The 25,575-nt window shown below is 42.8% G+C and overlaps 1 protein-coding gene across 5 annotated transcripts in view; it reads right to left on the bottom strand.

Moving 5' to 3' along the window:
* Positions 1-498: 498 nt before the first annotated feature.
* The window catches only part of adgrd1 (adhesion G protein-coupled receptor D1), a 67,614-nt gene continuing 42,537 nt past the window's right edge, over positions 499-25,575 (bottom strand). For all 5 annotated transcript variants that reach the window (XM_048244005.1, XM_048244008.1, XM_048244006.1 and 2 more), the window contains 12 exons: positions 21,869-21,942; positions 20,895-21,018; positions 11,901-12,004; positions 11,140-11,251; positions 9,641-9,794; positions 5,822-5,888; positions 5,552-5,618; positions 5,231-5,322; positions 4,717-4,843; positions 4,461-4,502; positions 3,999-4,091; positions 499-3,492 (listed from right to left, as the gene is read on the bottom strand). In XM_048244005.1, the coding sequence (XP_048099962.1) occupies positions 3,400-3,492; positions 3,999-4,091; positions 4,461-4,502; positions 4,717-4,843; positions 5,231-5,322; positions 5,552-5,618; positions 5,822-5,888; positions 9,641-9,794; positions 11,140-11,251; positions 11,901-12,004; positions 20,895-21,018; positions 21,869-21,942 (1,149 nt within the window). In that variant the 3' untranslated portion in view covers positions 499-3,399. The remainder of the gene's footprint in view (positions 3,493-3,998; positions 4,092-4,460; positions 4,503-4,716; positions 4,844-5,230; positions 5,323-5,551; positions 5,619-5,821; positions 5,889-9,640; positions 9,795-11,139; positions 11,252-11,900; positions 12,005-20,894; positions 21,019-21,868; positions 21,943-25,575) is intronic.

The raw sequence follows: 25,575 nt of genomic DNA, 5'->3' as shown, positions 1-25,575 counted from the left end.
TAGTACAGGGTAGTAAATTAAAACAATAACTGTTCAGGGCATATATCACTGTTAGTGTACTACTGGGATATATGGCTTTTGTGTTTGATTTAGTTTTATGTCATATAAACAAAAGAGAAAGGACAATTACTCCACCCATCCCTTCACATAAAATTATCCAAAGACAGTGATTCTATCATCTTACAATTTTTGCCAATTGCTTACACACTTTTTGCAGAATTTGGCTCATTATGTCAAAACTCTACACAAGCCACAGAAGACATAGCACTTGGAGATAAACAACTCACATCTATGTCAAAGTTTCCCAAAACGTCACTCTTGCAACAAAATGATACACACATGCACCATTTGAATTACTCTTTAGTGCTTTATACAAAATACTGGGATCTGCACGGTATGTTAAAGGTATGGTTACAATAAGTTCAGGTTTTGAAGCTTTGGTCTAAGCATTCATTGTTAGTAAGCAATGGGCAAAAACTCTAATAATGACTAGAAAAATCACAAATGTTTCATTTATTTAAAATATGGCAATACAGAAGATATTGGTCACAAACAGTGCGAGAAATAAATGTACAAGCTTGTGATAAACATTAAGGAAGCTCTACATTTTCTGACATACTAAAAACAAGAGAACTCAACTCCTCAAACAGTCTGTACAGTAAAGTCCTACAACTGGGGAAAAATGTGATTTTACACTCAGTACTACAACAGGCATTGGTCTGAAACAGCTTTTGATCACAACAAAGTTAGAACGTCATGTGGAATAGGCCCTACTGTATGTGTGTAGGACTTGAATTAAAGTCCCTATCTATGGAAGACCCAAACATAAAAATCTTTGACACAGAACAATAACTACAACTCAGTACAAATAACATTATCAACAAAACAATTCACAGACTGTGGGTGACTCACATTGGTTGTTCATTCATGACAGGAAAGTGTGAAATACTGCAGTTCATAGACAGATGAGGTACCTACATGTAATTCATGTCACACCTCTCAGAACATTATTTTCTAAATCATAAAATGGATCTCTACTGTATCAGTTTTGCCGTTCTGATAGGATGGTCAGACATTTCCTCAGTGATGGTTTTCTTATGAACACTTGCAAAAAATCCACACATGAGGATTACAATTATGAAAGAAGATTATTTGGCACAATTACATTTGATATCAAACATTATCCTTGACGTAGATCCCACTTAGTTACAAAATATGTTTTTCAACTTGAGTAGTGCCATACTGTACCTTATAGGCTACTATGGCAAAAATGAACTGTTGTTGTTATTTACCAATAGAACCAATTGCTAACAACACCAAGGTCATAGATTTGTTACCTAGGATGTGCACTGCAAATGTACTGATGCAAATGCATATGTAGTTCTGTAAACTACATTTACAGATGCAAATGCTGTACTGTAATTCTTTAAATGAAAAAATGACTACTCATGATGTTGTGATGTTAATGAAACCAAATTGTTGAAACAATCCTATTGACCTTACTGTTGATTTCACTCTTTAAACTGTGGACTAACTCAAATGGATGTGTGGAGGAAATGATCCCATCATTGAGGAAGAAATGGTCCCAAACTTGATGACACAGCATGTCAGCTTGGGAGGGACAGAGTTTCACATTTCATCATTCTGTCTGCAGGCTGAAGGAATGACCATGTGGTTATTCACAAGATAATTTGATTATACTGTGTAGTGTAATGTAGTGTAGTGTAGTGTTGTGTTCAATAACTTACATGAAGTTTAAATTTAAAGCATTTAAATAAAGGACAAGATGCTAACCTTACAGTAACTACCTAAGAAAAGGTTATACTTAGGACTAGCAAAATATTACATACAGTGAACAACAAACTTTTCTTGACAGTTTATGGTTTTGTTACTGAATCCATAATTGAGGACTGATGCCCAATAAATGGTATGTAAAATTTGATGTGTGTGTGTGTGTGTGTGTGTGTGTGTGTGTGTGTGTGTGTGTGTGTGTGTGTGTGTGATTGTCATGTAGATTATTTGATGCTATGCAGTTTCCTTCATCGGATCAAACCCATGGTCTGGGGAATGGTAGCTGAGTGTGCTGAAGAGAAGGTAAAAAATGCAGCTGATTGAAAAGTAAAGATTTCTGACTCATTATCATCTATTGTAGTCTCCATCCTGCACTGAACATCCAATCTGGGTTGTCATGCCATCAGCTTGCTCTTACTGACTTGGGTATATTTCACTATGAGTTGGTTCTGTCAGCCTATTGCTGCTGGTTAAAGTTGTACACAATCAGATAATGATGATGTTGGTCGCATTTATAACTGTGATCTATGCTCTATAGCATCAACTTCAACTTTGAAATGATAGTCCACAATGAACTAGGTCAAAAATGAGGCCTAGCAGTGTCCAGCTAAAACTGTATGTGGATCAAATCCACAGTGTATTCTCAGGGGAAGGAATTGGAAATGGCATCAAAGCAAATGGTAGCTAAAGGCCATGACAACTGACAACCTTCCACGGAGTCCACAGGTTGAATGTCTATGTGTCTGCACCAGTCAACAAGAACCATGCTGAGCCCAACTGAACACTTTAACTTTACAAAAAAAGTGACGAAGCATAACTGCTAAGGCTGGGTATGGCACAATATCAGTTTCACAAAGACAAATCCAAAGAAGGCGTCATTACGAACAGATTAAAACTATCATCGACAGAACAACACTCCCAATGTTCTGGGGTTTCCACAATTATACACAATTATAGGTGTCAAATCCAACAATTCATCCGTTGTTGTAGCAGTGACTAATGACAAACAACATGGCATGGTTTTGAAATACAATGACGTTAACAGTAAGTGTTCTCTTGTGGACACCTCATGGATGTGTGAGCATCTGTTACAAAACTGTGTTCAGTCCCTCTGGTCTGATGTTTTGGAGTGTTAAGAAATCCCCCCCCCCTCAAGGGACCTGTGGGGGGTCGTAGATAACCAGCAGGGGGCAGGAGAGAGAAAGGGCTGCTTCACAAAGTGTTGTGTCGTCAGCTCTCTCCACACAGCGCTGGCTGGTCAGATAGAAACGTGGGAGGATTTATTCAAGGGAGAGAATATGGCTGCTGACACAACGACGAATCAGCCATGTTAGTGTCTTCAAAAGTACTCCAACTTGTGGAGTAGTGTGTAGACTCCAAGCCTTGTTGATCAGAAAAGTCTTTTCCAGACAGTCTTATCTAAACATCTACAGAGGAGAGAAAGTTCTCCAAAGGAGTGACATATATTTTGGTTTTAAAACATGAAGAAGCTTTTGAATGAGCCAGTGTTTCGCCATTAGGCAAAGAGGATGGTTGTGTAGTGTTTACTTCTCCTATCTCTCACTTTGGCCGCCCACCTCATGACAGATGCAGGGCAGGGATTGGCTCCTATACGGCAGACAGGTCCATACGATTGGCTGAGTTGCTGCTTTTGTCCCACGTGTTCATCCTTGTTGGACTTACACCCTTGGGGCCATTCATCTAAAAATAAGAAAAGAGAATTAAAAAAAAAAACACATATCACAGCCATAGATTAGCATTTGTGAGGGCCATTGAGATGATTTTCTTTTACAATTTTCTTCTACCAGACATGTGATGGTGTAAAGGGATTGTGGTTGGTAGTATTGTTCTACCACAGAGTGTCTTTCATAAGAGGCCCAAAAGCATAGTTGCTACCACTACCAAATGTGACCACCGCTACCACTACCAAATGTGAGTGCACTTAAGATTCATATTGTCACATATCACGTTTTTAATTTTGGAAAATTAAAAAGTAAGAGCATATTTGTTAGCTCTTACTAAAATGTGACTGAAATACGACCAAATATCAACACCATATTTCTGTATCATTTACGTGTGACTCAAATACGGTTGATTTGGCATTATTTACATTTGGCAATGATGCTACCGCCGAAGATGCACCGTAGTTAGCAACTATGCTTTTGGGAAATGGACCCCTGCATGGCAGTGTTTCTCTTGGGACTCACCACATCAGAGTTGAAGGGCTTGACGTTGATGTTGCGTATGGAGCTGCTGGTGAGGGACCACACCTTGGTCTTGTGCTTGAAGGCCGCTCTCACCTGGAGCCAATGGAAATAGGGCAAACGGAAACTTGGTTACTCAGAGTGCAATAACTACATGTAACCACAAGAGTGCAGTGTTGCCCACTAAACCACAGAGCCACATAGAGATCTACATGCTCCGCGAAACCAATTTTGAAAGGTTGTTCTAAACTTGCCAAATAGCTCAAAAATAATTCTCTAATTTGCAACTGATACAAGAATTTGTCAACATATGTGAAAAAATGTATTATTAGAATATTGAGGGATATTAAGCCACTTTTCTGTGTACCGGTAGTTTTGCACTTTACTGACATCTCTCATCAAGTTATGCCCAAATCACTAAAAGTATATTTGATAACATCAAATGATGAACTGGGTTCCCATTACCTCAGAGTTGAGCAGGCAGTGGAAAAGGAATATGAAGAAACCCTATACAACATAAAAAATGGTCATGAATATCACAACATATACTATACATATATATATATATATATATGTATAGATCCTGTGTAAAACACTTTGTGATTAAATTTCTTATTGTTGCAATATCGAACACAATATTAGCCCTCTGTGACATGTAATCATAGTAAAATAGTAATATTATAACAAATTCAAAAGAGCTGTCCTACAGTCACAGCCTTACCTGTAAAGAATTGAATACTGCAAACATGTACTGGAAGAGAAGGGACTGGTTATTGATGGCCAGAACCCCAAAGATCCAAGAGATGCCCAGGATAGGCAGCAGAACCGCCACAGCCTTGGCCGTCAGCCTGGGGAGATAAGCCAAGGATATTATACAGTATGGTGTATCGTACTGGTTCTGATAGTGTAGGCTAGTAAACAGTCTGATGGTGTGTGTGTGTGTGTGTGTGTGTGTGTGTGTGTGTGTGTGTGTGTGTGTGTGTGTGTGTGTGTGTGTGTGTCTGTCTGTCTCTGTGTCTGTGTGTACTAACCCCCGGATGGGTTAACTGCAGAGAACACATTTCCTTTGTAACAAATAGTAACTTGAGGTAACTTAAACTTTAAGCAACTTAAATTGCTGAAGGCAGAGGAGGTCACAATGTAGATTAGAGACACTTAGGGTCCTCAACTGACCAAAAGGTGTTGCAGTTTCATAACTCTGCTACCTAACCCATGATAACCACAGACTCACTCACTTGACAGCGTTGGCGTCCCCATGCACTTTGTAATTTTCAGCACTTATTCTTGAAATGATCCTGGTCACAGCAATGAGAATACCGATGTTGACCTAAAGAGTAAAAACATCTAATCAGCCCAAACGGTACCTTATGAAATGATTTATCTTTAAGGATCTTCCACCGAGGTCATGTGTTGATTTGTTATTTCTTATAGAAGAGTTTACTGTGGCAAATCATTTTTTAACATATCAAATAAGGTCAGTGTTGATTGGGGTTACCTAAACTGGAATTGTTTACTTTCATAATAACCCCTGTTCCTTAAGAAAAAGAAGAACGTACCATTATGACAAACAAGGCAGGAGCCACAAAAGCCCAAATGGCCCCATTTTTAAGAGACAACCAACAACTGTGAAGGGGAAGAGAGAGAGAGAGAGAGAGAGAGAGAGAGAAAAAAAGAGAGAGAGAGAGAAATCATGATTTAATGAAAATTCAGACAGATCATGTTTGATTGTGCTGTTTAGAGAGTAGATGGGTGGTGTAAAGGGTAGAGTAGTCCCTGTCTCTTTTTGAGTTGTCCCCAATGCTTTAAATCCCCTCCTGGATACTTACTTCCCCACTTCACCGTAACTGTCCAGAGCTGAGGTCACAGACACTACGCAGATCACCAAAGGAGATCCTGAAAACAAACAAACAAACAAACACACAATTGTTTACATTCCATAACACTTTAAAGCCCTTCAACATGGTGATTAGCCACGTATCCCCATCTCTCTAAACGTTTCCTGTATAAAACAAAGCAGTCGGCTGAGTGTCGTGTCTGCTTTGTTGTGAGTGAGTTGTGGGTGTTCTGTAGCTTAATCATTTAAAGGTTGATATGTCAGCAAGGACAGGCCAGACCCCAGGCCACCAAGCCAGAGCGGTGCCATTACGACTGAGTGAGGAAATTAAGAAAAGCCGAGATCAAAAACATTCCCCCGCCTAAAATAACACACTGTGTAAATGGACAGCTGAGCCAAGACTTTTTTTTCTTCCTTTTTTCTTTCTACCTCTTTTATTTTTACAGTCGTGTCCTAATAACTATAATAAGACCCTCTGGAAGAGAGCCTGTTTCATTCTGGGGAGTCTGCAGCAGAGATTGCGGAAGTCTCCTTCAAAAACAACAGACTTCCATTTTGATGACTTAACATGGTTGACTCATTGAGCAGCTTGTGTGTGTGTGTGTGTGTGTGTATATTTATGTGTGTGTGCATGCATGCGTGTGTGTGTGTGTGTATATGTGTGTGTGTGTGTGTGTGTGTGTGTGTGTGTGTGTGTGTGTGTGTGTATCTATGTGTACAGTATGTGTCAATGTACTGTATATGTGCTTGTGTATTTGTTTTTGGTGTGTCTGCATCACTTCTCCACTGAGACTCCTCCATTTCCAGTCCTGCTACACCCAACAGACAACAACAGGGACTGGACAGGCGTTGAAAACGAATACTAATGGTGTCAATATGTCTGAGTGTGAGTGATGTAAACATATCCATAGGTTTGCGTCAAAGTGACCATGGGTGGGCCTCTGGACAGGGCCCAAAGCGTCTATGGCAGTAAGAGCTGCGTGTAATACAAAATCCACTCTCCATATCTGAAAACATGTTGATGGGTTTGGTGTGTTGTGACTCAATGCTGAAACAGTTTTGACGCAACACAGTCAACATGTCCAGGAGGGGAAAACAGAAACAATGGCATCACTGTTCCGGCCAGTACAGGGAAGCCTGTGATAAGTCATTACTCTGAAACCACCGCACAGTCCGAGCCCATTAAATAGTGGTCTGCATTAAGCAGATCAACTCACGATCATGGAGGTCTGTAAAAAGACACAGAACAATGGGCAGACATTCAAGTGTATACACACACACACACACACACACACACACACACACACACACACACACACACACACACACACACACACACACACACAGAAACACCCCACCTCTTTCTCACACATACTCACACACACACACACACACACACACACACACACAAAATGTGATCCACACTACAGAAGCAGGGCAACGGCGCACACACAGACCCTAAAGTGAAGCATTTTGTCCTCTCAGAACCCACTATTGAATAGGTAAATAAATACAATTTAATATTAAACATGTATTAAAAAGGTTTTAAAGAAGGTTTAAAGTAGGTTTGCCCTACTTTTCACTTGGGTCCCCATAGAAGGAAGTTTAGTTGTGATGTATGCAAATGACAATGATGAGGATTAACCTAAGAAGAGAATAATTTGCAGAAACAGGTACTGGTTTGGGTGCTTAAGTTTTTTCCATAATTCATGTGTCCCAGTGTTATACCTTTGACTAATGATTGCCTAGAACAGCATGACATTGTGGAGAAATGGAGTTAGATCCAAATATGAATCACATGTTGAGTTGAGCATTTGTAAGTATGTGTGTGTGTGTGTGTGTGTGTGTGTGTGTGTGTGTGTGTCTGTGTGTGTGAGAACAGAGCAAATGTGTGTGTGAGTGTGTGTGTGTCTCAGTTAATAAATATGATAGCAGTGAGGTCAGCAGCATGCTCATGGCTCCCCTGTGATGTGTGGCCTTTTTGTGCACACGGTGACCCGCCACTGAGATACATCTCAGTACACAGAGGAGGCAGACATCCCTGACCTCCGCCAAGTGGGGATTATATCCAGTCAGGAGTGTCACCATTACACACTCATCACGCATTACAGAGGAGAGAAGTCAACGATACACACATGGCCTTTGAAAAGACTTTGTACTGAACACATTATTTATGGTTCTTTCTAAAAGATATCTTTTATCTTTCAGATAAAACTACAAGTAGGATAAGTATACTGTAGCCCCCCCTTAATTAATTAAATATGACTCTAAACAACACATACTGTATAGATAAAAGACAAACGTCTATCATATTTAAATAACACAAACTGTTTTGAAATTTGTCCTCAATGATAATAACGTTAAAACCATCTTCGGCCACCCCGAGATGAGTTGTGATCCATTCACCATCCATTCATCCTTCCTCAACCGTTTCTTCTCACAACTGAGAATTACCAAGGTCTATCTCCACATGCCCATATGGCCACACCTTTCAAACAATGTCAATCATAGTATAATAATTATATTACACTTATTAAACAATATGAGGTAACACTTTATTTTAATGTGTCGCTGTTACAGTGTACCTACCTAATTTGGTACAGTGGTACAACCTGTGTAACAACATGTACTATCAGGTACTATCATTGTACTTGCATTATGTATTTGTGGGTACCTACATATAGTTGTTACATTGTAATACTGAGTGCTTTTACAAAACTTTGCCAATTTGCCTAAATTTTCATCAGAGGCAAAGAGCTGACCTGAGACCTGCTGGATGGGGTAAATCTGGTCATGATAGATTTGATATACAAACCATTCTTAGCTCCAGTCAAGGCCTCATTGTCTTCAGTACATGTAACAGCTGTGCTGCTACAACCTTGTTACTTATTACTTACATGTACATATGACATGTATGTTATGTCTTCGATGTCTTGGAACAGGTCTACTAATTCACTACATAGTACATATATCAACTGTGTTGGTACACACTTATTGCTCTTTGATACAGTGGCATAAACCCATTAAAATGAAGTGTACCAGTTAAGTACTTACAATTACATATTACATGTATGTTGTTTCATTGGTGTCTTGGAACATGTCTGCCATTACCCTACATACTGTAGTACATGTATCAACTGTGTTGGTACACATTTATTACTCTTTTGATACAGTGGAATAAACCCATTAAAATAAAGTGTACCAGTTAAGTACTTACATCTACATATATACATCCTGTCAATGATGTTATGCATCCTGTAATTGATGTGTTGAAACGTGTCTGCTGTTACACCACACAGTACATGTGAATTAGTAGACCTGTTCCAAGACAAGACCTGTTCCAGTTTATTCCACTGTATCAAAGAGTAACAAGGTTGTAGCAGCACAGCTGTTACATGTACACTGAAGACAATGAGGCCTTGACTGGAGCTAAGCATGCTTTGTATATCAAATCTATCATGACCCGATTTACCCCATCCAGCAGGTCTCAGGTCAGCTCTTTGCCTCTGATGAAAATTTAGGCAAATTGGCAAAGTTTTGTAAAAGCACTCAGTATTACAATGTAACAACTATATGTAGGTACCCACAAATACATAATGCAAGTACAATGATAGTACCTGATAGTACATGTTGTTACACAGGTTGTACCACTGTACCTAATTAGGTAAGTACACTGTAACAGCGACACATTAAAATAAAGTGTTACCCAATATGAAAATAAATGTCATAGCGTGATGGGTTTCTGATTTTCGTTGAATTCTCCTCTTTCCTTTCTTTCCCTCTGACTCTTCCTGTGGCCTGGCAGACTCACCCCAGCCGATGCCATAGTAGTAAATGTGCTTGCTGCCCTCGGAGCCGAACACCTTGACCACCATGCTGTACAGGTGCAGGCCCTCCACCAGCATCCACGCGAAGGCACTCAGGAAGAAGAAGTGCAACAGCACCGCCATCACCTTACAGGGCAGCTGCAGAGACAACACCGAAGGAGGGGTCAGACACCGAGACAACACCGAAGGAAGGGTCAGACACTGCAGCAGCAGCAACAAAAGAGTCAGAATAACAATGTTTAAGGCAATTTTTTGAAGATTGTTGCTGGGTTTTTTTTTTGAACGTCAACAGAAGTGACGTTACCCCACCATCGCTGATACAACCTTTAAGCAGACACTTTTATCCAAAGCAACAAGGACTCGCAACAGCACAAATCAGACCTTGAATCGACCGATTGTTAATCAGTGACACTCCTGCTTCACCACCACGCCATGCCTCAGTGTCTGTGTAAGCTAATTCTAGGAAGGAAGGGAATGTTCAAAATGGTTTCTGCATGTATTTATGAGGGTTTGAGATGATAGCTATGTGATTCTGTGTGATCAATGTGGTGTTTTTACAATTAGTTCTTTGTTGGTATGTGTGTGGTGAATCCATCTGTGGATGTGATCTTTCTGCTTACAGTACGTGCGTATTGAGTCTGTGCCTATGCCTGTGTATGTGTGTGTTGTCCACTGCGCCAGAGGAAGACATCCTAATTTTGATATTTAATGTTACTGAAATATGAGATAACAGCATGAGGCGAGACTGCTCTATTCAATTTGTGACGGCCTTATTGGATTTCACTAAAATGTAGACGGGGCAATGAGGGTGGGACTGAGTTCATGGAGTTTTGATGAGTGGTTTCTCGTGAACTATGGGCGATCTCTTGTTCTTGCTGGCTCTCGTTACAGTCTGTGGTTCCCAAATTGGCGTCATCTATCTATCTGGGACCCCAGAACTAATGTGCACGTTTTGAGGCACATGTGTCGCAGAGCTATCAAACCAGGATCACACATGTATCACCACCATTCCGCATGTGAGCACCAACTCACACACACACGCGCACAAAAACACGGACACACACCCAGACCCACACACACACTTATGCATACTCGGCCAAATATGCATACACACAAACTTGTAACATACATTTAGAAATACACAATAATAGTTGTGGGAACCAATTTTCTTCTAACATCATGGACACAGGAGTTCTCCTTCCAGCTCCTGGTATGACCCTCTAGTATCTTCGATGCCCTGTTATTCCTCCTGGACCTCCTGAGCTGCATGCCTATGGTGCATTGCAGTCAGCTTTGGCACACACAGCTAATTAAGAGCTGGCAGCAGAGGCCTACTCCTGTGCTCTGTGAGTGATAAACTAGCCCCAACAGAAAACAAACATAACTGTACAGTATTAGCAGTCACAAGGGAGAGATATGTACTTTGGTGGGACTCATGAGAAGAGTTTTGTTTTAGACAGCGGGTGATGGTCAGGGCTCTCACCGTGGCTGGCTCAAAGCGGAAGCTGATGAGGAGAAGGATCTGGGCCACCAGGATGGCGAAGGACAGGTTGGCATGGATGTGGTAGCGCTGGTTACGGATGGTACTCACCGACCTGCAGGAGGACGAAGTAGCTCTCAGACTCATGCAAACATTCATGTGCTTTGCATTCATTTGGATAAAAGCTCGTCCAATTTATAAAGGTATGCTTAGAGGATCAGTTTATCCTCAGTTACAGAAGTAAGGCCAGCCATGCAAATATGACCATATTATACTTCTCATCTTGTCTCTGCATTGTTCTCTGTGACACTGTTAGATTTTTGAAGTAGAGCTGCATGAACTGCACAACTGTTTTAGTTTCAAATTCATTCATGTGCATTGTCCCGTTTAAAAAAATAAAACCTAAAAAGGTTCTGAGCGCTTGCTGGCTCCACAGTTGATCCAAAATAAACCATTGACAGATCAGGAATTCATAGCTCTCGAGAATTACCGTAATAAAAAAAGTAAAAATCTCAAAAGTAATCAAAAGTCATAAAAACGTCAAAATGTTGTAGGTCTGAAACCTGTGCAGCCATGAGAAACTGGATTGATTTCCTGAATGGAGACCAGTTTGCATCTTGGACTAAAGTACCTCTGTGAGAGAAAAGGAAAAAGTCTTGACCGTGAGCCAGACCGTATCCCATCTCAAAGTCTTACTGGGGCGTCTCTGGGAAACATCCCGTGAGGGAAACATATGGCATGCATCAGCTGAGGTGAGTACTCACGAAAGTATGGCGAAGGTCACCAGCGTGATGGCCAGACAGAAGATGGAGATGGAGCAGCCAATGTAACTGATGGTTGACAGCGCTACCTGGTTGGCTTTGGACAGCTTGAATGGAAGAGGAAGGAACAATTTTGCTGATTAGAAGTGACAACACAAATTTAATGGATGCATGATGCTCAACCAAGACACGCCAATATGTCTGTCATATGACTATGCCACATTTCAGAGAACAAAGTGATACTGTACTGACATCCCTAGTCCTCTAGTCTAGACCCACAAACCCAGGAACGAGCAACAAGACATTGTTATTTATCACCCAAGCACATTTAATGGACTGTGCATTTTTTATATACTGTGGTATGGTTCAAAAATAAGCATGGATGCTCACTCAGACCAGAAACCCCAAACCAATGCATGGATTTGGCCCCATCACTGTAATAGCAGATATAGCTGGCCGGAGGAAATTAGTACTTGGTATTTTTTCCCTTTATTTTTCCATTCTCCATTTTCAGTTTGTATGCTACATACAGGAGGTAGATGTTTTTCAAAATGCAGCTATTTCTGGGGGTTTCTGTTTATGATTCCACATTAACTCCTCTGTGTGCCTTGTGATTAGAGAGTGAACCGAGAATATATCCGGGTTTTTCTTTTCTGGCAAACGCCGGAGTGGGATGTTCCCCGAAGGTTTTACGGGGATGGAAGCAGCCACTAATTAGAGCTGTGCGACAGGAGAGAATAGCATCAAAGCCCTGGGCAGCCACACCGTGACGGGACTGACCGACTGAGTGACTGCCACACTGGGACTGCTCCATGCCTTACATACACAGGCAACATGGCTGGCTGCCTGATCTGGCTTAACTCTACCTGAGCATTCACATTCTGTATGTTCCACTGGAAGAAATATAATTTTGAGTGAAGCAGTTCTCATAAACTGCTCTATGCACTGAGGTTTTTTTTCACAGCTAATAAGAGCTGGGCCATGATGAGAATGTTCTTTGAGAATCTGTCTGGTTGGAAATGATTCATAGTAGTTAACTTGGGTGGGAATTGTGCTTTTGCCTCAATGAGTTTCAAGAATTCAAGATTGAAGATACTGTGAATGTGCCGGCCAACTTCTGGAAGGAGCTCACCACAAATATCTGACCACCATTACATTTCTTATAGCATATTCACCTCCACAATCACCGCTCATTTAGGAGTTCCTGACAGGACAAGAATGTTTTTAAAAAAAAAAAAAAAAAAAAACAACAAGCCTCTTCTCTGTGCGGTTCAACAACAACACTGTGATTCCAATTAGGCAAGTTTTAAATATCTCCATGCACCCCGGGAACAATAAAGCACCCGAGTGCTGGAGCTCTCACTGTCTCGATGCGAAGATTTACTGTGCTGTTTATGCTGTCCTACCCCACACCTCCCCTCTGCGACCAGGCTTCCACTAGTTTGTGTTGGAAACAATGGCTGTTGTCTCAGAAAAATCTCAGCTTTGATAGCAAACGTTGAGCTGAGGCGGTGGTGTGCGGAGGTGGGGTGGGGGGGGGGGGGGGAGGGGGGGAGTACACAGTTTAGGACTGTTTTGAGGTAGGTGAATGGTGACTTGATGCTCTGATGTTTTACGGTCCGAACGTAAAGAGAGGTCCACTCCCCCCTGATCTGATCTGCACATCTGGCCTGTAAAAGGGGATCGGGACCAACTGGGTGCACGTCTTGCTGGGCAGAGAGGGACACTCCCCTTGTGCTTGGGGTCGGGGCTTGTCTCAAAGTTTATGGAGCGCAGACACACTTGAGGGCCTTTTGCCAGACTTTGTTTCGCCAGAAAATGGCTTTTTTAACAAAAAGCCATGACATGGCAAAAGTCTGAAGCAAGATTTTTGTTTTTGTTTGTTTGGTTAGGCGTGTGGATTGGCATCACTCATCTGAAGCGAGCAAGATTTTCTCATGTTTGCCTCTCTTAGCCTATTATCATGCATAAATTGCTCACAGAATCAGAATCTCCCTAATACAGATAGTTCATCTAATTATGTATTATTATGTGTACCACATGAGATGGCTCCAAGAAAACCATGATGAGGAGTTAATACTGTATAAGTCCCCTCTGACCCTCAGTCATCTTCCGCTCACTTGAATGCTTCACAGTGGGGATTAGACTGGACAGTGGGACAGAGGCCTCTGACAGAGAGGACGCACAGCCCAGTGTCCAAATACAGAGACCAGGGACCACCCCGCCCCCCTTCTCCTTCCCTGGGAATAGACCCTCCGAACTAACCGCGCTTAACCAAGGATCTCCACAAACCACTAGCGGAAAAGCCAAGACTCCACTACACTAATTCACACGCCCAGCATCAGCCCTCCATCTGCCCGCAGTGGTGATCGGAGCGACCGCTGGGCGGTAGGGAGCGCTCCCGACCTCGGGCCAAACCTCATCCTAATCGCTGGAGGACTTCCAGGAAGTGGATGTGGAGGAACACGGGCCAGCCTGAGAGGCCTATAAAACAAGGAGACTCTGCGATGGTGAGTGAAGTGAACCATCTCCCATCTATCAGCTTCCCCCTTCACTCTATCATTCTGAGTTCTGCAATGTGCCACATGGCTGTGTAAAATATAACTGTGGCAGATGGATGTTCCCTAACCAAGCCCATGACTGTTTACCATTCCAAGAATTCTCATTGTTCAGCCCCATTGTTTCGGAGTCACCACCAAACCACAAATGACCGAACCAAGATGTCCTTTCTTTCAGCACCTCCCACAGATGAATTTTCTGCCTTTAAGGCATGAAATTACAATACTTTTAGTGGTATAAGTCAATTTAGTTGGTGCTGGTTGGTGTCAAATGAATTACCGTATCACCCACAAAATCTTGTGATTGATTGTCAAAGTTTTTTTTTTTTTTTTCCGTCATCTACTTCCTGAATTTTTGGTCAATGATACCCGGGACACCGAACCACCGGGGCACATGAAATTTGGTGGGTATGTAGCCCCACTAGACTTTTACGGAAAAATTTCATTTGGTTCCGTGGGCCACTCCCACCCCGCGCTGGGCCCCCCGAAACCCAAAAAATGCAGTTTTTCCTAAATAACTACCTGAACCGTGGCACCGAGGATGAAGACATTTTTATGGTATGTTGGTCTCAAGGGCCCACATCAACCTAGCCCATAATCACTCATTTGTGATTTGCACCCCCCCGGTAAAAAATAAAAATGCAATATCATTCTGCTTTAATCGCCCCTGTCTTCAGTTATGATGTTCAGAACTGCACCAAATTTTATGTGTATGATTAACCTGACATTCTCTGGGGGTATGCCAAGTTTTGTAGAATTTCATCCATGGGGGGTCTAAAAAAATAAGTTATGTGTACATTTAGTGACTGTACACTCATTGGCCTGTAGATGGTGGTGCACACATATACACCCGCACACACAGGCACACACACACCATCAGTATCGGCAATTAGAACGGCTGATACATAATTACAAATTCAGTAGGATTAAAGGAAAACCAAATATTCATCATAATAATTTGGCTGCATTTCCAGTATTGGCGTCACATAGTCGTTTGTCCACCAGATGGCGCATCGTTGCAGTGAGACGTATTTTTGTCGGAAGTTAATCTAAAGTGGGTTGGAAAGACACTACGCTTCCTACAAGGACAAGACTGTAGTTTACCGCAGAGAACGTCTAATAAGGGTAGGATGATTTCTGCATGACATGCAGGGCTGGACTGGGACCAAAAAATGGCCCGGGCATTTTTGGCCATGGCGGCCCACCATGATTTTTTATACGATATGCTGAGGCACGCGACATAGAGGATATAAGCGCACATTTATCATCCATTTCGGGAAAGCAATGTTTCACTAATATTACATGATAATAATAACTGTAAGCTGTAACACCTGCAAACTATAACTTTATGGCAAGCTAAAATAACTCTTTAAGTTGGACATCGAGTCTACTCATGGCATTATTCGAAAACAAAGGCTAAAACACAAACACACATACACACCCACTAGGGTGACCCTCCAAACCAGCAAGGACGAGGTTGTGCACAAAATCTATAGGCTACTATTATTATGCATGTTTTAAGTCTGACTGAATAAAATGAGTCCTGTAATTATTTCCTATGTTGAGCATTTACACGCTTTAGCCTACAATCTCCCCAGATACTATTAAGTGAAGATACACACATCCCAAAACATTTTCATTGTTCATCATAATTTCTGTCATTCTAGTGTCTTTCTGAGTGCGTGCGTGTGTAGCCTACGTGTCTGTATGCCACAGAAATGTGATAGGTTTGCTTGTTGTACTGCGTCAAGATTGACAACAATTTCGACCAATGATGACTGACTTCAGATCTCAAAAAGTTGAGTGCATTCTGAAGCCGACCACTTGTTGATTTGTTGTGGATAACTTATTTTATTTTTTCTCCTCTCCGCATCGACGACAATCGAATAGCGCAATGTAAAATGCAGATGGCTTCTTTGCTACTGATGCATGTTGCAGAGAAACGCTCAAATGCATGTCAATCGAAAGCGGAGGAGCAGGTGGTCACCCAGCCCTCCACACACACAACAGCCCTCCCTGCATGAAACGTCCCTCTTCATTCTGCTAACATTTACAGTAGCTATTCTGACCTCTTCCTCAATTTGTCCCTGCTGGGTAACGTCTCTCTCCTCCTCCTCCTCTTAACGTCTCTCTCCACCTCCTCCGAATCCACCTGTACTTCTCCTTCCTCTGTATCACTACACTGCACATCAAACGTAACGTCTATCTCCTCCTCCTCCTCCGTAACGTCTCTCTCCTCCTCCGAATCCACCTGTACTTAAGCCTTCCTCTGTGTTACTAGCCTGGCGGGCCATCCTATATCATTGAAATGTATAGTCTGGAATCAAACCATTCACCTCGCTTAATCCAAGGGGTGGGCAGAGAATTGTCTTTCAAACTGCCTAGGCATGCAATAGGCCAGCCGCCACGACCATATCCGTCCGGTTAGGCAAATACATCCTTCTTGAACTTCTCCAAAGTTGGCCCGTTAACGATTCAAACAACCCGCTCTTCATTACATCCATAGCCACTTTCCTTGTTGTTCACCGTCGCAGGACTGTCGTTATCCTGTTAAGCCCGCCTTAAGACTCTCTAACAAAATAGAGCGCTGTGTGATTGGATGACGTCCACGGCGTCAGCCAATAGAAATTGTGTTACTACACTGCACATCAAAGCTGTGTTCCACTCCTTCAGCCTGAGCACTTTCGATGTCGAGGCCCTGCACCTGCTGTAACAGTCGACCTTGGGGTGAACATTTCTGTGATTTTGACATTTTGCTGCGATCCACTTGTATTCTTTTTTAGACTTTTGTCTGCGCCTTTCTGTCGCCCCCCCTTAGCTTTTTGTGGTTTATTAGGCCTACTATCCATTTTCACAATTTCACAGACGGAAACTCACTTCTCTCCGCGGTCAGACAGCTCAAATGGCAAACTCTGATAACCCTGGGAGGGGAGGGGGAGGGCTGAGAGATGTCATTGGACTAGCCCAATGTCCGTCAAGAAAATCAACCAATGGGCCGCGTTTTTGTGTCTCAAATACGGTCGCGGTGGATATTTTTTTAAAATTATTATTAAATTATGACAGCACCGGCCCAAAAATGTACGTCGGCCCACCGGGGTACGCCCGATGGCCAGTCCATGCCTGATGACATGTAATTCCCATTTCTTCTTGAAGCCGAAATAAATCTGAGAATGTTTATCGGACATGCTTGTTTTTTACTGCAGGTAGGCTACGTCAGGGGTTCCCAAACTTTTCCACGACAAGGCCCCCCAAATACCACTAGGTTCTGGCCAAGGACCCCCTTGATGTGTTACTAAACCCATCAACAATACTACGGCAAATGTAAAAATACATTAAGCTAATCCTAATAATTATTTTAGCCACAAGCACTTCGCGATGGAGCATACCGTGTGTAAAAATTGCATTTGGGGCTTTCTGCTATATGAGAGCTATCACTCTACTATTATTCCCAATTATTATCATGGGAAATATAATGTTCGGATATGCGACAAATTATTATAATGGTATTGTATTTTTCAAATGTATTTATTTGTTGCTTTTATTTTTCCATCCAACTTGCTGAGGCCCCCCTGGCACCCCCTCGCGGCCCCCCAGCCCTGGCCCCCACTTTGAAAACCACTGGGCTACGTTAATCTTAAGTTATATCAATATCCTAGAGTAGGTAAAATAATGTTACCATTAGCATTGGTTGAGTGATGGAGGCCAATTTGATTATTGATGTATTTGTAGAAAACCATAAATGCGGTTATAGGCTACCAAGCAAATTGATAACAGCACTAATTGAATCTTTCGACTGTCATCTCATTTGCTTATGACTACTAGCAGGAGGTAGGCTACTAGCAGGAGCTAAGTGAGTTAGCCACAACACGTTAAAACTCATTGATGGTTTCTAATGGAAAATATATAGGCTACCTGAAAGATAACCTGTCTATGATGCATCCTAAACACCTGGCTGGGACATTTCTGCTCAGTCTCAAAAAGCATCTGAGTCAACGTTCATTCCCAAACACCCATAGGCTACTTCAATCCTCTATTTTCAAAGGTGATTCAAGTAAGGAAGAACATGGCTCAAAGTAAAGTAACTAGGACTGAAACTACATAAATTCGTCAAAGTGAATCATTTGTGTCCCAGAATGGAACAATCTGAAACCGTAGCCCATTTGAATTCGTTTAGACAGCGAAACCGCACATCCTGCTTGCATATCGATGATGTCATCGCCACACCTCAGCTGCCCTGGACTTGCACTTGTAGTATTGCCTAACAATACTAGTTTTCATACATGACATTACCTCGATTACACTCCATTAAGATAAATATCACAACTGGTGCTTGCGCTTTCGGTAGCTTATGACTTGGTGGACTGAACACTGTTTTTTCCCGTGTTTTTTTATGCATTCTAGCTACTGTCAGTGACGTGAGAACTTAAGTTATTAGGAAAGTGCGATTGTAAGTTTAGGCTACATTATTTTGTGGGTAGTGCCAGTGTCATTCATTTATTTTACATGTCTTTCAACATATATACATGCATTCACAATCGAGTGAAATCAGATATAAGCATACAAAGGCGCTTAGAACTCCGTTAAGCCGATGGTAGCGCACTGAATGCAAAATGCAATATTTGAAATGATTTGATGCAGGCAAAAAATTTTGACTGTTACTAACGAAGGTTTTATAGCAATATTATAAATGTGGCGACAGAATAGCCTAGAACTTGGGTAAGCCTTGCGTTTAGTAGCCTAATTGCGGTGATAGCCATGTGAATCACGGACTATCCTACAACCAAAGAAAGTAAAGGTGATTAGGCCTACCTGCGTTAGCCAAATAAAGGATGGGACTGCACCCTTCACAAACCGTAAAATAAAGTTTATTAGTTTTACAGTTGACTACAGTTGACAGTTCACCATGAGTCCACACAAACAATTCTGGTTTCCTTGCACTAGCCATTTTGTCGTAGCCTATTCTGTCTGTTTGTAAAGTGCAAGTTTTGGTCAATTTCTGTAAAGAAACAGTGCCACCTATAGGCCTGGGGTATGAAGTAACGTGTTGAGTCGTGTTGAGATGGATCCGTTTGGACGCAAATATTCTTGATACGGTTCCAGGGAAGACGGAGGAAAAAAAGATCGGTTTGGTACGTGTGGACTAGGCCTTAGTACCAACTTTACACCGGTCCGATACAGTTTTGCCTATGGCTATACCGTGAGACTGAGACGCTTTTTGTATGTTCGAAGTGCGTGTTTAGGGTGTGAGAGGGGAGCCGATGTGCTTTGATTCCAGCTTGGTAGTTGTAATCTATGCGATTAAAAAACACGTGTGTGTGAAGTATCCAAACAATGATAACGCTTTCATTATGGCTGCTTTAGCCACAGACCTTGAGCTACTGTTCAGTGGGTTGGGTTCCATTTAGAAGTGTAAACTTTCGTGATTCACACAGCTGCGTGAAATGTATTAGGCCTACTACTGATATGCAAAACTATGTCGCAGGGGGGGGGGGGGGGGGGGGGTGGGGCAGTGCGTGGATATCTCAATCGCAAAATTAAACAATATTTCTATCGGGCGCCTACCATGGACTAGGCTGGGTGAACTCCTTTTCGATTTCTTAAAAGATTGAGCTTGGTCTGGCGAAAGCCAGACTAACCATGGACCTCATAGTTGCAAAATGCAAGGGAACATGAGTCAGCATATTATTTGCACAAACAATAACGGACAGTAGCTCTTCAACTTGGCCCGTTAAAATGTGTATGAACAGTCTAGCAACGCATTTCATGAAGGCCCTTTTGGACATGTCAGTTATTTGCACCACTGGGTAAAACGGCATTTTTTTTTAGACTACTGGTATTTCATTTGTGCATTGACAATAAAGCTGAATATCATATTAACTAGATGACTAAACTTATGCATATGTAGAAGAAGAAACATTCACAAAAATCCATGACATGACCTCTCTTCTTGATAGCTGTTGAAAACTGCATGGAACTGACAGGGATTGTTTTGTTTAATAATAAATAAATAAATACATTATGCTGCTACCTTCTGCTTTTCCCAAATACAATATAGCATACAGGTGTACCTTTCATCAGTCCAGTTGCAATGGATGGACTGTGATGAACTGCCCTGCTTCTGATTGTTTAGAGATTTTAAAGGTTTTATAACAATGCTACAAATTTTTTCAGCCAGTAGAGCTACTTTGTTTCAACCCGCAAACACACATTCCAAACAAGCATACACAAAAGTTTCAAGAGTGGGGGATGGAGTAGAAGATGGAGACAAATTCATTAATATGATTTATTTTCGCGGAATGGATGTACAGGACTGAGCGGCAGTCATATTTTGTAACGCTATGCGGTACATCTAGTTTTACATTTTCTGAGAATTATTTTCACCAGACACAGACAAACTGACACATACACACAAACCCACACTGTGAGTTGAGTTCCTTACCTCAATGGGGACAACCTGCATGAGGATGGCGAAGTTGGTCAGGTGGTTACACAGACACACAGAGTAGGACAGGTTCCCACCAGAACGAACACAGCCTTCGTTAGACCACACACCTTCTTTAGAACTTTAACAGACCAACAGAAAGACAGACGAACACACACACACACACACACACACAAACACACACACAGAAATGTGATGATGAAGCACACACAAGAAGAAAAACAACAATTGCACTGTGTGAAATGCCAGCATTTGTTTGACTTGAACACAGCCTGCAGAAGACCATCACGTGCCTGACATTCCAGCGCAAACCCAAGAGAGATGGGGGTGGGGGGTGGTGTAGGGAGTGATCGGGACGGGGAACCGTTCCCCTCCAAATTAAATCCACAGCGTTCAGCCTCGCTCTGTCCTGATTTACGGTTTCAGACGTGGTCACAGATTTGGCCGCAGTCACAAGAGTTTTCACTGGTGGCTAAGGCTATTGCCTTTCTCAGCGCAAAATCTGTCTTAATAAGCAAAAGATGTGCTCTGGCTCTCCAAAGGAGCCTCAGAGGAAGTCATAAATGACAGCAGAATTTAATGCGAGAATAAAAGTATATGTGCAGGTACGTCTTCATAAAACGAAGCAAAAAGATCCTCTGCAAACACATAACTCTAAAAATAGTGTAGTCGTATAATTTGTGGGCTTGTTGTTATGGCAGGAATATGTATAGCCACATAAGATAACACTCTACACTGCTAATCATATTTTCACTCAGTATGAATCATGTGTATGCAAAAGAGAATATATCATACATAAAAAGGGTTGGTTCCCATCCATCTGTTATGTGGAGAATGTCACCTATGTATGCTGTAATCATGGCTCATTTGAGGATTTAACACCCATACTGTATTTCACATGAATGGGAACAGTGCACATCAGTGCAGAGTCAGCAATGTCTACATGTCTGTTAGTTAGAGAGGAAACTCACCTGTAGTCCAGGAATGCACAGTACAGGTGAACTCTGTTGCTCTTGTTCAATGATTGCATTTGTTGCTCTTTGGTCTGAAGAGAAAAGAAGAAGAGAGAGATAAAGTCTTTATAATGGGACTTGTTGACCAACTAGGCAACAACTACAGTAGATGATTCGTATGCCATGATTGAATTTCTACGTCCACTTAACAGGACAGATTTTTCACTGCAGAACACTGTGAGACCTCTTGGAAACCAATTAACTGCACAATGGCTTTTAATAAGTCACTGAAGGTGTCGTAAAGAGTGTTTCATGCACAAAGCATTTAGGGTTGTCTGAAATCACCCCTAATTCATGCTGCTCCCATTTGTCTTAAGCCGAGCAGAAAACGCAGGGGCTAATGAACACAGTGCACAGATTAAAGCAGAAAACAGCAATAACAACAACACATTACATTTGATAGATAAATAGATGGACAGATGGATAGATACTTTATTGATCCCCAAGGGGAAATTCAAGAAAAAGTAAAATAAAAATAAATAAAAAATAAAGCGCTTTTCTAGGTACTCATCACCGGGAAGGGGGCAAACCTCACAACAGCCACCACCAAAAGCGTAGCACACATCTGGGTGGTGCACGGCAGCGTAGGAGAAAACTAGTCATCAAGTGTCTAAATTTGGTTCTGTAACCAGACTGAAGACCAAATGGGATTGAAATGAATGCTGCATATCTGAACAGATGACGGCCAGGTCTGTTGAGTTCAGGGCTGACGGAGTGCATGAGACACGACTTTGCAATGCAAGTGTTCGACTTGTTTAAATTACAGTGCTGAATCACAGAAATTGTTGACCGCAACAAGACTTTTCCTGTGCAAAACTAGAGACAAACACCAATGCTAATTGTTTTTGCGATTTTATGTATAAACTCTCCCCTTGGAGTGTTGCCTGCATCATGAGTTTATTTTGGTTTAGAATATGTCAAACACATCAAATGTCTTCTCTCACATACACACCCTCACTTAAAATGACAGATGCATGCTATCCAAATTTACAAACACACACACACACACACACACACACACACACACACACACACACACACACACACACACACACACACACAGCTTAGAGAATCTAAGTCATTTTCTCAATGGGTGGCTCTTCCCTCACGGGTGATTCCGGCTGCCCCCCCAACACACACCACCACCACCACCACCATCCCCTCCAGCTACATCCCTCCACACGCAATGACTCCCCCCTGCTCTGAAGAGGTAGGAGCTCAGAGCTGTCTCTGTTTGCCAGCATAAACAATCATACTGCTGCTTTTGTTGTTCTGAAAATGGACTAGTATTGCCTGACTGGTGCTAAGAGGCCCATAAAGATCTGAAGAGGGAACACCAGCCGCTGCCAAGTCCCCCCCCCTCTCCTCCACACACACACACACACACCTCTCTTTCTGGTCCTCCCTACTGTCTCTATGTGTTTTATATGACCAGTGCTCATTTTTTCCGTGTAATTTCTGAAATCTGATTTGGAGTCTTGGGAGATGGTGAGCTAACAGGCTGAGGAATGCAAGTGTGGTAATTAGGTTTTGGCCCACGGACTCCGCTTAAATCCTTGCTGTTATGGCTAAACCTCCTTCCTCTCCAAACCCCCCCCCCACCATCCCCTACACACACACACACACACACACACACACACACACACACACACACACACACACACACACACACGGATACACATACATACACCCCCACACCACCCTGCAGCCAACCCTCCACTGTAGCTCCCATCTGAATCACAACAGGGTTTACTAAAACAACCTGGCGGGCGACATCCGCCCTGGGCAAAACACACACACACGCACACACACACACACACACACACACACACACACACACACACACACACACACACACACATGTATATACACACACACACACACACACACACACACACACACACACACACACACACACACATTGGGATAACTTGCTCTGATATCCCTCCTCAGTGGCCCAAATTGGATTGGGTGTTTGTGAGGATGGGCTGAGTTACCTTGCGGAAAAAGTGAGAAGGAAGAGAGCCACACCTATGGCCCAGACTCTCCAGTTTCTCTCTCTCTCTCTGTCTTTCTCCCTCTCACTGACGTCGGCTCAGGGTGTTTCTGTGTCAAACAGCCCTAAGAACACACTGTGTGTGTGTGTGTGTGTGTTTGTGTGTGTGTGTGTGTGTGTGTGTGTGTGTGTGTGTGTGTGTGTGTGTGTGTGTGTGTATCTGTGTGTGTGTGTACTATTTCTGTAAACTTTATGAATAAAGATAATAAATAATCTCCCCACGGATGTTTCAAGCCAGACGCCCTTCTTCAGCGTGATTATGGCGATTCTGGTTTTGAGCCCAGTCACACACACACATCAATAGTGTTCTGGGGGATTTTTGAGGGTACCATTTTTATATCCCCATTATTCAGACTCAGTATGCTCTCAACCCAAAGTCTTCATGGAGGTGGGAAAGGAAGAGCCCCAATCAAGTGGGATCATCTGGACATGACCGAGAAAGAGGCTCTTCCATGACAAGAGGAGCAAAGAGGTGTATGATGGGTACTCAGTAGTGTAGGAGGTGCTGGGAGGACAGGGGGGTCTCTGAGACTGAGAGCAGAAGAGGGTGGAACAGAGGAGAGGTGAGGTGAGGAGAGGAGAGGAGAGGAAAGGTGAGATGAGGAGAGGTGAGGAGATGGTTGAGTGGAGTGAAGGAGAGGAGGAGAAGAGGAGAGGAGACGAGAGGTGAGGTGAGGTGAGGAGAGGTGAGGAGAGGAGAGGAGAGGAGAGGAAAGGTGAGATGAGGAGAGGTGAGGAGATGAGTTGAGTGGAGTGAAGACGAGAGGAGAATAGAGGAGAGATGAGGTGAGGTGAGGAGATGAGAGGAGAGGAGAGATGAGGAGAGGTGAGGAGATGAGTTGAGTGGAGTGAAGACGAGAGGAGAAGAGGAGAGGTGAGGAGAGGAGTGCAGAGGAGGAGGGGAGTGGAGTGCAGAGGAGAAGAGGAAAGGAGATGAGAGAAGAGGAGAGGAGAGGAGAAGAAAGGTGAGGAGAGGAGAGGAGGTAGAGGAGAGGAGGGGAAAGGAGAGGAGAGGAGAGGAGAGGAAAGGAGAGGAAAGGTGTTGGGGGGCCCGTGGCATAGCGGCTGAGGAACTCTGACGTTGGTTGTGGGTAAATGAAAACAGATGAGCAGGCGAGGCACCTTGCCACGAGTGCCGTTTTGCTACAAAAACAGAGAGAAGAGAGAGAGGAGGAGGAGGAGATACACAGCAATGGAAAACAAAGAGCTCACTTTCCTTTTCTCATTCACCCTCTCTTTTTTCAAACTCTCTCTGTCTGTCTCTTTACTTTTCCACCTCCCTCTCTCTCTCTCTCTCTTTCTCTCTCTATGCAGTCTACTTGTTCTCCCCTGTCACCGAGGCTTTGATGAAATTATGCCATTGAGTGCGAGGCTAATTTTCCACATCGAGTCAATTCGGGACAGGGAAAAACTGAGCCGAGCTGACAAAAGAAAGGCCTGATTGCTATAGTAAAGCGTGCGCTCCACTCATGGCAGAACCCCTCCTCCTCCAGAAGAGCCTCTGTGTGTCTCTGACTCCGTTCAGGTCGGCTCTCGTCTCAGCCCTGCTGACCTGCCCCTCATGGCAGCCGTTGGAGCAGCAGACTCATCCTCTCCCTCCGTCCAGGCG

This window comes from Alosa alosa, chromosome 5 (assembly GCF_017589495.1).
Source record: "Alosa alosa isolate M-15738 ecotype Scorff River chromosome 5, AALO_Geno_1.1, whole genome shotgun sequence".
In the NCBI taxonomy this organism is placed as follows: Eukaryota; Metazoa; Chordata; class Actinopteri; order Clupeiformes; family Clupeidae; genus Alosa; species Alosa alosa.
This window is presented reverse-complemented; position numbering and strand designations above follow the sequence as displayed.